Here is a 12,187-nt window from a genome sequence, read left to right on the forward strand (position 1 = left end):
TGTTCGCTCCACACTGCCCTCCAAACCCACCACACCCGGCACCTTCCCCTGCAACCGCAGGAAATGCTACACTTGCCCCCACACCTCCTCCCTCACCCCTATCCCAGGCCCCAAGATGACATTCCACATTAAGCAGAGGTTCACCTGCACATCTGCCAATGTGGTATACTGCATCCACTGTACCCGGTGTGGCTTCCTCTACATTGGGGAAACCAAGCGGAGGCTTGGAGACCGCTTTGCAGAACACCTCCGCTCAGTTCGCAACAAACAACTGTACCTCCCAGTCGCAAACCATTTCCACTCCCCCTCCTATTCTTCAGATGACATGTCCATCATGGGCCTCCTGCAGTGCCACAATGATGCCACCAGAAGGTTGCAGTAACAGCAACTCATATTCCACCTGGGAACCCTGCAGCCTAATGGTATCAATGTGGACTTCACCAGTTTCAAAATCTCCCCTTCCCCAACTGCATGCCCAAACCAGCCCAGTTCGTCCCCTCCCCCCACTGCACCACACAACCAGCCCAGCTCTTCCCCCCCACCCACTGCATCCCAAAACCAGTCCAACCTGTCTCTGCCTCCCTAACCTGTTCTTCCTCGCACCCATCCCTTCCTCCCACCCCAAGCCGCACCCCCGTCTACCTACTAACCTCATCCCACCTCTTTGACCTGTCCGTCCTCCCTGGACAGACCTATCCCCTCCCTACCTCCCCACCTATACTCTCTCCACCTATCTTCTTTACTCTCCATCTTCGGTCCGCCTCCCCCTCTCTCCCTATTTATTCCAGTTCCCTCTCCCCATCCCCCTCTCTGATGAAGGGTCTAGGCCCGAAACGTCAGCTTTTGTGCTCCTGAGATGCTGCTGGGCCTGCTGTGTTCATCCAGCCTCACATTTTATTATCTTGGAATTCTCCAGCATCTGCAGTTCCCATTATCTCAGCAAATATGACTGTTGGATTGGCCCATAGCCTGACAACAACCATCCCACACTTATTAGCCGGTCCTGGCCTCATGTAAGGTGTACCAACAACAGTGCCAATATAGCATGGTATGAAGCAATTACCAGGAAGCCACCACCACAAACACACAGGAGTCCTTTCTTGTGTGTGAGACTTCGACAGATACAATGTGAACTCTTGTAGTCACTCACAGTGTGACTTGACCAATGAGGAACATAGGACTTTTATCGACTGTACCTTCCCCTACTGACTCCTCTTGACCTGAGAGATAACAAGTTACCAATCAAACCACAATGTACCCTGACCTAGTACTTCAGGAAATGAGATATGATAGATGGAATGAGGCTACATCCTGAGGTGGGAATTTGAACCTTGATTCTGCGGGCCAGAGCTGGGGGCACTACCACAAGAATTCAGCATGCCTGTTTCCCTGATGAGCCTTCACCGTCCTACCACTCCTACAGTTAAATTAGGCAGCATCATTCTATTTATAAACTATTACCAAAATGATTCAACATCACTTGAAGAGCAGCGTTTTTGGCCCACACAATTACATAATCAGCTCAGGAGTCCTTTGATGAACTCTAATTATCATCTGCTGGCGATTGAAGAAAATGTCAGTGGTGAATATATCCTGCATCTTTGTGCAGCTGAGAACTTACTGCTATGCCATAGGATGGCCTGCAGTTATTTATTCCAAGGTATAATGAACAAAAATATTGTACCACATATTTTCTTTGTGTGCTTTTGAGTTTGTAGTAACTGGAAAACCACTTTCAGTGTCACCTCCAACATCCCAAAGCCCGTGACTATTGAGGTTACCATGTCTTTGTGGGCCGTTTATCTTCCCCATGATGAGCCGAAGTGAACTTGGCTGACCTCAATCAAGACCAAGGCAGTGTATTTTCCAGCTTGGGGCTGCCTATATAGAGCCCAATTTGACAGTAGATTTTCTTAACAAAGATTATAGCAGATGACACTGGAAGTGTTTTTCCAATTACTACAAACTCAAAAGCACACAAAGAAAATATGTGTTACAATATTTTTGTTCATTATACCTTGGAATAAATAACTGCAGGCCATCCTATGGCATAGCAGTAGGTTCTCAGCTGCACAAAGATGCAGGATATATTCACCACTGACATTTTCTTCAATCGGCAGCAGATGATAATTAGAGTTCATCAAAGGACTCCTGTGCTGATTATGTAATTGTGTGGGCCAAAAATGCTGCTCTTCAAGTGATGTTGAATCACTTTGGTAATAGTTTATAAATAGAATGATGCTGCCTAATTTAACTGTAGGAGTGTCCTGGTTTGAGCTGCTTTGATTGAAGCTTTCAAAGAAAATGCGGAACCTGAAATAAGCCTTTTGATAAGGAGGAGCAACTGTAGGAATAAAATGCTGCGATTGTTTCTGATCAAACACCCGAGGCATGAGCACAAAGAGATAAACCTTCGGTGTCAAAGAACAAATTTTGCTTGCAGTGAGAGATCTTGTCCCCTAATTAATATCATAGTTGTTCTAACCCCAGTTCAGTTGAGATACTTTTATTTCCAGGGCATCGATCTGACACTATTTTCTGTGACTTCATGCCTAGGGACTGTGATGCTCATTACAAGAATGTTTTGTTTATGTGTACTATTGTACTATTGTCATAACATTTCTTTTGTTACAACAGAATTTTCAACTAACATGAAGTGTACAATTTACGCTTATACTCCAATGTGACCATACAGAATATCTGTGGTCCATAAATTGGCATATCCCTAGTGTTGTCTGGTTTCTCCTTAAACAAGCTACAGACCAGAAATTTATGAATGAATATGCCCAGGTGTCCCACAATGCTGAAGCGGTTAAACGAATATGAACACTGTAGTTGGCAAGGTGGCTCAGCAGTCAGCACTGCTGCCTCACAGCACCAGGGATCCGGGTTCAATTCCATCTTTGAGTGACCAAGTGGAGTTTGCACGTTCTCCCCATGTTTGCGTGGGCTTCCTCCAGGTGCTCCTCCCACAGTCCAAAGACGTGCAGGCTAGGTGCACTGGCCATGGAAAATTGTCCATAGTGTTCAGGGATGTGTAGATTAGGTGTGTTATAGGGGGATGGGTCTGGGTGGGATGCTGTGAGGGTCAGTGTGGACTCGTTGGGCCGAAGGGCCTGTTTCCACACTGTCAGGATTCTATGATCTATCTCAAGCTGGTACGAGTACAAAACAGTCCCAACTTCACTAGGAAAAATATTACTGTAAATTTTAATACTAAACTAAGCTTTAATACTACTTGGCCTCTTCAAGTTACAATATTTCCCAGTCGCCTGCAGATTTACACAGTCACTCCCTCTGTGGCTCTGACTCTGTGGCTGGAACGTTGCTTTTTTCCTCTCTCTTCTGGATGGCCAGCTGGCCTCTGCCTCTATTAGCCTCCTCTGAAGGCCTCAGACAATTCCACAGATCCCAAATGTGGTTCCATGAGCCAGATCTGCAGGGAAACTGTTTCTGTACCATTCAGATGGTTTTCTGGAATTTTGCATGGTTCTGACCAATCAAGGAGATACAGCCGACATCGCTCCCCCCACGTCGCTCCGGCCACTGCCAACATCGCTCCGCCCACCACCTTCACAGCCAGCATCTCTAGACAAGACAATGACACCCAGCCCTTCTGAGTCTTCACCATCCCACTGCCAGACCTCCTCCTGACTGAGGATGAATGGTCAGTCCTCAATAAAGGACTCACCTTTGTCCCACTCCACCCACACATCGACGAATACAACTCTCGTTTGGACATCGAGCAGTTTTTCCACCGCCTCCGCCTCCACACTTACTTCTCTAACCGTGAGCCTAACCCTCCCTCTACTGACCCTTCCGCCCGCCTCCAATGCACTCCCTCCTCCTGGATACCACCCCAAGGCCTCCTACCCTCCCTCAACCTCTTCATCTCTAATTGTCATTGAGACATCAATCGCCTCAACCTCTCCATCCCTCTCTCACTCCAACCTCTCCCCCGCAGAACGTGCAGCCCTCCACTCCCCCCGCTCCAATCCCAAGCTCGCCATAAAACCTGCAGACAAGGGAGGCACAGTAGTAGTATGGCGCACCGACCTCTATATCGCCGAGGCCAGACGCCAGCTCTCTGACACCTCCTCCTATCACCCACTTGAATCATGACCCCACCACCAAGCACCAAACCATATCTCCCAAACCATCCACAACCTCATCATTTCAGGTGACCTCCCACCCATAGCCTCCAACCTCATTGTTCCCCAACATTGTTCACACAGTCCGCTTCTATCTCCTTCCCAAAATCCACAAACCTGGCTACCCTGGTCAACCCTTGGTCTATCCCTGCTCCTGCCCACCAATCTCCAGCTATCTGGACTCCACTCTCTCCCCCTTGGTAGAGGAACTCACTACCTATGTCCGTGACACCACCAACGCCCTCCATCTCCTCTAGAACTTCCAACTCCCTGGTCCCCAACACCTCACTTTCACTATGGATGTCCAGTCCCTATACACCTGCAGATTCGCCATGAAAATGACCAAAAGGCCCTCCGCTTCTTCCTGTCCAGCAGGCCCGACAGGTCCCCCTCCACTGACACCCTCATCCGCTTATGTGAACTCGTCCTCACCCTCAACAACTTCTCCTTTAATTCCTCCCACTTCCTACAGACAAAGGGGGTGGCCATGGGCACGTGCAAGCGCCCAAGCTATGCCTGCCTCTTCGTAGGTTACGTGGAACAATCCCTCTTCCAAAGCTACACTGGCCCTATTCCTAATCTCTTCCTCCGTTACATTGATGACTGTATCAGCTCTGCCTCGTGCTCGCATGAGGAGCTCAAACAGTTCATCCACTTCACTAACACCTTCCACCCCAAACTTAAGTTCACCTGGACCATCTCTGACACCTCTCTCTCCTTCCTGGACTCCTCTGTCTCCTTCTCTGGCATCCACCTGGAAACCGATTTCCATTTTAAGCCTACCAACTCCCACAATTACCTAGAATATTCCCCCTCTCACTCACCTTCCGTAAAAAGGCCATCCCCTATTCCCAATTTCTTCACCTCCACCGCATCTGCTCCCGAGATGAGGCATTCCACTCCCAAACATCCCAGATGTCCTCTTTTCTCAAGAACTGCCACTTCCCCTCCACAGTGATCGAAATTGCCCTCGATCGTGTCTCTCGCATTTCCCGCAATTCATCCCTCACACCCCCTCCCTGCAATAACAACCAAAACAGAATCCCCCCTGTCCTCACATACCACCCCACCAACCTACAAATCCAGCACATCATCCTCCGACATTTCCGCCATCTGCAATCTGACCCCACTACCAAAGACATTTTTCCCTCCCCACCTTATGTGCGTTCCAGAGGGACCAATCTCTCCGTGACTCCCTTGTCTGCTCCACACCCCTCCATCCCCACCACCCTCGGCAATTTTCCCTGCAACCGAAGCTAGTGCTACACCTGCCGCTATACCTTACCCCTCACCCCCACCCCAGGCCCTAAGAAGACTTTCCACTTCAAACAGATGTTCACCTGCACATCTGTAAATGTGACATACTGTGTCCGCTGTTCCTGTTGTGGCCTCTTCTACATATGGGAAACCAAGCGGAGGCTTGGGGACCGCTTTGAGAAACACCTACATTCAGTTCGCAACAAACAACTACACCTCCCAGTCGCGAACCATTTCAACTCCCACCCCCACTCCTCAGACGACATGTCCATCCTGGGCCTGCTGCATTGCCATGATGACGCCACCTGAAAGGTGCAGGAACAGCAACTCATATTCCGCTTGGGAACCCTGTAGCCCAATGGTATCAATGTGGACTTCACAAGCTTCAAAATCTCCCCTCCCCCAACCACATCCCAAAACCAGCCCAGCTAGTCCCCGCCTCCCTAACCATTCCTCCCACCTCAAGCCCCACCCCTATCTCCTATCCACTAACCTCATCCCGCCCCACCGAACTGTCCATCCTCCCTGAATCGACCTGTCCCTTCTCTAACTCCCCACCTACACTCACCTTCACTGGCTCTAACCCCACCTCTTTGACCTGCCTGTCTCCTCTCACCCTATCTTCTCCTTTATCCATCTTCTATCCACCTCCCTCTGTCTCCCTATTTATTTCAGAATCCCCTTCCCCTCCCCCATTTCTGAAAAAGGGTCTCGACCCAAAACGTCAAACTTTCCTGCTCGTCTGATGCTGCTTGGCCTGCTGTGTTCATCCAGCTTCACAGCGTGCTATCTCACGGAGATAGTCTACTACTACTATTAGTTTCTTTCTGTAATAGGACCTAGTGACTTTCTGTCTGGGCCCTCTTTTGTTTAGTGGATAAATTGCTGGGGTGTCTGTCTAGAATAACTAAATTAGAACCTGGCTGCCATGTTTGCAGTGTGCCTGGTGTGTGGGTTTTTGTGATTTTAGAGTTTATTTGTACCCAGCATCCTTTGCTGTTTGGCCAATTTAGCAATCTATCTGTGTTTAGCAGCTTAGCTAGATCTAGCTTGTAGTTGGTAAAGATCCCACCAGGTAATCTGAAGCAGACTGGGAGTTCTGCACGTGTCCTAATTAAAGCTGGCCCTCATTTCCCACCCATTGCTCTGCACAAAACAAAGACGATCTGACGGAATTGTTTTGAATTTGAACCACTTTGGAATCTCCTAACTTATGTTAATGAAACACTTCAAAATTGCACGTTTGCTTATTCTTTCTGAGTCAAAACAAACACACTATTTGCAGGGTCGTAGGTTCAAGTACCACTCCACGTATTTCAGGATATAAGTTTATGCTGACGCTCCAGCACAGTACCGAGGTACAGTTGTACTGATCAGATGAGATGATAAATGTTACATGCCCTGTCAGGTGGATGTAAATAACTTTATAGCTCCATCGTGAAGAGGAGAAAGGATTTTACCCAGGCTGATATTTATTCCATCAATCAACACCATAAAAATACATTATCTACTTGTTATCGGATTGCTGTATGTGGGAGCTTATTGTGTGAGCACTGACTGCTGCAGTACAACTGTGATTACACATCAAAATTACATGACTTGCTTCAAAAATCTTTGAGATGTCTGGTGGATATGAAAGTTGCTGTATAAATGGAAGCCTTTATTCGTTTTCGAACAAGAAAGGAGCAAAGCGGATACTGTGGAAACGCCAGAATTAATTCTGTGCGCTTACATAACAACATGGTCAAAAGGGTTTATTTTTATTGAGAAGCCTGGGGGCTTTTGTTGTTATTACTTCCTAAGGGCACACAACCTCTTCAAATGGAAGAAGGCGTAAGGGACTCCTCAGGAACTGCTGCTTGTGCTGTTTTCTAATAGCTCACAGTTGTGTAGGCTTTTCAAATTTCGGCTTTTGGTCAAAAAAATCCATACCTGTTGACATGCATTCTTCTTAGCACAACTCTATCAATCAGAGCTGTGGCTGGTATTTGAATGACAGACATTTGCACCATGAAAATTAGGAAGGGGTTGACTCCCTCAAAAGGATGCAGGATTCTTAGTGAGATAAGGAGCATCAACAATACAGCACGATAATACCATGCTCAGGATGGCCAATCTGTCTGGGCCCTGTTGAAAAGCGAAAAATGTGATGGTTGCTCAGGTAACCTTCAGTCTCCTTTGTGGAAAATATCTCTGCAGTACATCAGAACGGCAAATAAACTGCCAAGAAGCAGCCTCAACTATTATGTAGCTGAAAAACAAAACGAAAAACTATTTGATAATTTTGTTTCCGATGAGCACCAAATTGAGATATCAAGTAAAGAATAATAAAAGTCAAGGAAGGTTTACAAGGCAATGGTGTGACTGACGATGGTCAGGCAATTCTGTAAAATGCAATGATCAGAGTATTGTATTCAGTTCTGCTGATTATGCCACAGGAGCAGAAAATGCAAAATTCTAATGAGCACTTGCAATCACTACTAATCAACTTTTGATTAATAATTATTTCCACCCAAAGCATTAATGCAATTCGCTCATGATTTAATTCTTTTCAACACATTTGACGGTGTCTTGGGGCACAATGTGGAGAGTTTCAGCCTCTGAGGTAGAAGATGCTGATTTGAGTCATACCCCAGGGGTTTGCAGCCAGACAAGGCACATTCACAATCCAACCGAACAAATTCAATTCATTTTGACATATGCAAAGGACAGGCACAACTGCAGGAATGATTCTGGGTCAGCCATATGATGAAATGAATACTGGAGGCTCTAACATCATAGTTAATAACACACAGCTACAATGTGCATGCTAAAATCATATGTTGCTACGGCAATTTTGACTCCCTGGATGGACGGTAAGACATCTACACCACCAAGTTAGCTTATCAGACTAATTTCCTGTATATTGATGTTTAACACAGACCACAGCTGCCCACTATATACCCATTGTTTTAGCTGATCACAACAATAATGCATCATTGAACATCACATCTATTTTAACAGCAACCAGAAACCACAATTATTGAGACATCACATTTATTAAGAAACAAAATGAAGAACATAACATCAGGAAAGCCAGTTCGTGACTATGGAAGAATTTCTTTAAAATATAATGTCTTAGGGATACCCCATAAAATGTCTGGATCATTATCAGAAAAGATCTGCCCATACATATTGATTTGATCTAGGATATAATATTTTGCTCATTCAGCCAAAATATACGTCTGAGAATTGCTCAGAGTGTATGCTGTAGCAGTCTAGTCAAAAGATGTGACCTACCTGTCCAGTGCAATGACAGTAAAGCTGAGAACAGTGACAGAACAGAAGACTTTGTGCAAGAATTTGATAATTTTACAGAAGAGCAGGGTATAGATCCACCAGCAGCAGTGTGGACTGGCACTCAGGATGATATCGAAAGGCACACAAAAGACACTTGCACAGATTCCAGCACAGGCCAGGTTTTTGATGAAACGGTTTGTGACAGACTTGAATACTGATGCACGGCATGTGGACCATAATACCATCAGATTTCCTGCATCAAATAAAATGGCAAACTGGTGAGAGACATGCTGAAATAAAATGCAGTAAAGGCGAGATTTAGTTTTGTGTTACTAGTCATAGTGTCTTTTTCACATAACCAATGTCCCTTAAAGACAATGGCGTACAAAAAGAAATCTCCACTTATTTTTTGGAAGTGATAACACATTTGAATAGTTAATACATAGGGAAGAACTGCCTTGAACTTGTTTGCTTTCTGTACCCCATTGTTCTCCCTAGCTCTCCCAGAAATACTGAATCATGCATTATTCCAGAGGCATCAGTAGCCCTTGGCCACATCCTTTGTAGCTATTCCTTCACTGTGAATGCTCATTATTGGGCTATTTGGCCATGTGCAAAGTTGCAAGCATGTAACTGCTCTAGTTGGCTGAAAAAGTCAGCATTGGCTGACTCAATATTTCTTTTGCATCTGAAACATTTTGTTGCATTTCTAGTCTAACTACAACCTCAGCTGAGATCAGATGAGATGGTTTTGTGTGATTCAGTTACACAACACATGGTGTTTTGGACTGAATTATAAGGTGTGTCTGACATCTATTTGCAAAACAAATTAATATGTTGACTTTTTTGGCTATTAAAAGGCTGGTTATTATTTCTTCTGTCAGAAGCCCCAGTCGGTATTACTTTGTTCCAATGATGAGTGCACTTTCAGCTTCCCCTAAACATTTCTAATCTGCTTATCATAAAGAATAAGGCTGAAAGGGTAGAATAACAAGATTTGAAAAATATTGAATGTAAAAGATGATTTTGTCAAAACAGACTTTAAACCTCACGAGGAATGGTACAAGATTTCAAAGAGGCTGTAGCAACTCTGCAATTCCAGCCAGATTCTAGTTCCTTGAGATTCACTTCCACGTGGATTGTTGGGAACTGTTGAGCTTTTTTAGATATTGATTATCTCTAATGGTGTACCTCAATTCCACTTGCTCGATTTTAGAACATTAAGTCACTCACTTCAAACCCTCAATCCCACAATCTCTGGAGAACTGGAATGAAAGTGTACATGTGCTGATGCAGCATGAATGCTGTTGGAGTCCAGCATTGTAGATTATTCTCCTCTCTGCTACAAATTGATATTTAGGTTGGAACAAGTTGTACTCAGGAAGATATTTAACTATATCTCAAACTCATTCAACAACTATCAAAACATTTGCAATAATAATACTGGGAATATAAGCAACAGGTTACTACAAACATTTTGAAGTTCTGAACCAATATTTTTACCAAACTAATTGCATTTTTTTTATGTTGTATGATGTCAAATAATGTCTCAATAATCTACTGTATGGTAAGGAGCGCGAGGTTATTTTTTAACATGATGTAAAACATTACCTTAAGGGGTTAACAGATCTTGGACTAATTGTCAATCACTGATCACATAGATCTGGAACCTGAGGGAAAAGGTTCTTATGAAGTCTTGCAACTTCCTGCCTCGCAAGTTGTGCAAACCCTCTATAGATATTTATTACATTATGTAAGTATGTTTTCCAGCTCTCTTCTGGCAAAGACCTGTGGACCCCAATTAATGGCATTAAAGCAAAAATGGAACCCATTGGGAATTGATTTAAAAGTATTCCTAGGGGATTTTCATCTTGCTAAGGCTTATGGACCAGCTCCAAAGATGTTTAAAATCAAAATGCTTTGTTGGATGAGACAGAATTAAATAACAACGTAAAAACAATAATAAGTCCCTGGCAACTACCAATAGCATTAATCTCAATACAACAAGGACATCACCCAGAAATTTATATCCACTAACTGAACCTCAGAGCAAAAATTACAGCTTTGAAATTGCCTAGCTTTGCTAACTTTTTTACGTAATTGATATGTTGCAGAGTTAAGAAATTGGTTTTATTTAGGTACTTGTTTGTCAGCTTTTTTGCTGCCTGTCACTAGCAGATGCTGATGGGTAACACATTCAGCGAGGTCATTGGGGTCATTTGAGAGACTGCTGGACATGTATATGGTCACAGAAATTTGAGGGTGCATACATGAGGTTCAATGGTCGGCACAACATTGTGGGCTGAAGGGCCTGTTCTGTGCTGTACTGTTCTATGTTCTATGTTCTATGTTCTATTCTGAAGAAGTGATTTATGAAAATCATTCACTTCGCTGGATTAATGATTGTGTCTGTGTTATGGCAGGTTTATCCAGTAATAATGCATCACTGATTGCTAAAAAAAAACTTGGTCTTTAGCTATACCTTAATGTTTCTAATGTCCGAAGTATATCTGAATTTTTCTAGGCAACACAACTTAGCACAGGCATTAGAATTATTGGTAATACATTCAAAAAGAAACTTGTACAAACTAAAGTGTCAAAACGCCAGCAAGAGATCATTTAGATACTGCTATGTTTTAAAGCATTTAAAATTCTGCACGTTTTTCCAAGATTGATATAAAATAGCTCTGCCCAGATACACAGCCATTTGCTAAACTGTGTTTCTCAGTTTATCCTTAAAGAAAAGACACAATTTAATTTCAAATCAGATACAGAAATAAATTTTCAAGCTCCACAGTTGAAATGGGATATTTTTATACTTTTCAAAAGATCATTGAGCACAGTGACGCTGCAATAAATCTGGTTACAATTGAACCTAGTATAGAACAATGAATTATATCTCTTCCTCTGACCTGTTCCTTTACTCAGATGAAACTGATTAGGAAGCTTTTCAACTGTACAAGGTACAATTCACTGTCTAATCTTTAATTGCTATCATTTGACTGATGAATTCTCAGCTAAATCTTTTTCAAAATGCACCACACACACTATCAAACCTGATTTAATTTATTCTGTGCCACTTTATCTTTTTTTCCCTCCATTGATGGGATTAGGGTGTCACTGGCTAGGCCAGCATTTATTGCCCAGCAAATGCCCAAAGGGCAGCTAAGAGTCAATGACATTGCTGTGGGTCTGGAGTCACATATAGGCTAGACCAGATAAGGATTGTAATTTCCTTCCCTGAAGATCGTTAGTGAATGAGATGGGTTTTCCCAACATTCGACAATGTATTCACAGTCATCTTTAGCCTCTTAATTCCACATTTTTTCAAAAATTGAATTTAAATTCCACTCTCTGCCATGGTGGGATTTGAACCCAGAGACCCAGAACATCATCTGGGGTAATAAAATGTGAGGCTGGATGAACACAGCAGGCCAAGCAGCATCTCAGGAGCACAAAAGCTGACGTTTCGGGCCTAGACCCTTCATCAGAGAGGGGGA

The 12,187-nt window shown here is 43.9% G+C and overlaps 1 protein-coding gene across 1 annotated transcript in view; it reads right to left on the minus strand.

The window, feature by feature from the left end:
• The window catches only part of gpr176 (G protein-coupled receptor 176), a 50,688-nt gene that overhangs the window by 22,111 nt on the left and 16,390 nt on the right, over positions 1 to 12,187 (minus strand). The window contains exon 2 of the mRNA XM_048537100.2: positions 8,688 to 8,940. Coding sequence (XP_048393057.1) covers positions 8,688 to 8,940 — 253 coding nt within the window. The remainder of the gene's footprint in view (positions 1 to 8,687; positions 8,941 to 12,187) is intronic.

Source organism: Stegostoma tigrinum, chromosome 10 (assembly GCF_030684315.1).
Source record: "Stegostoma tigrinum isolate sSteTig4 chromosome 10, sSteTig4.hap1, whole genome shotgun sequence".
In the NCBI taxonomy this organism is placed as follows: Eukaryota; Metazoa; Chordata; class Chondrichthyes; order Orectolobiformes; family Stegostomatidae; genus Stegostoma; species Stegostoma tigrinum.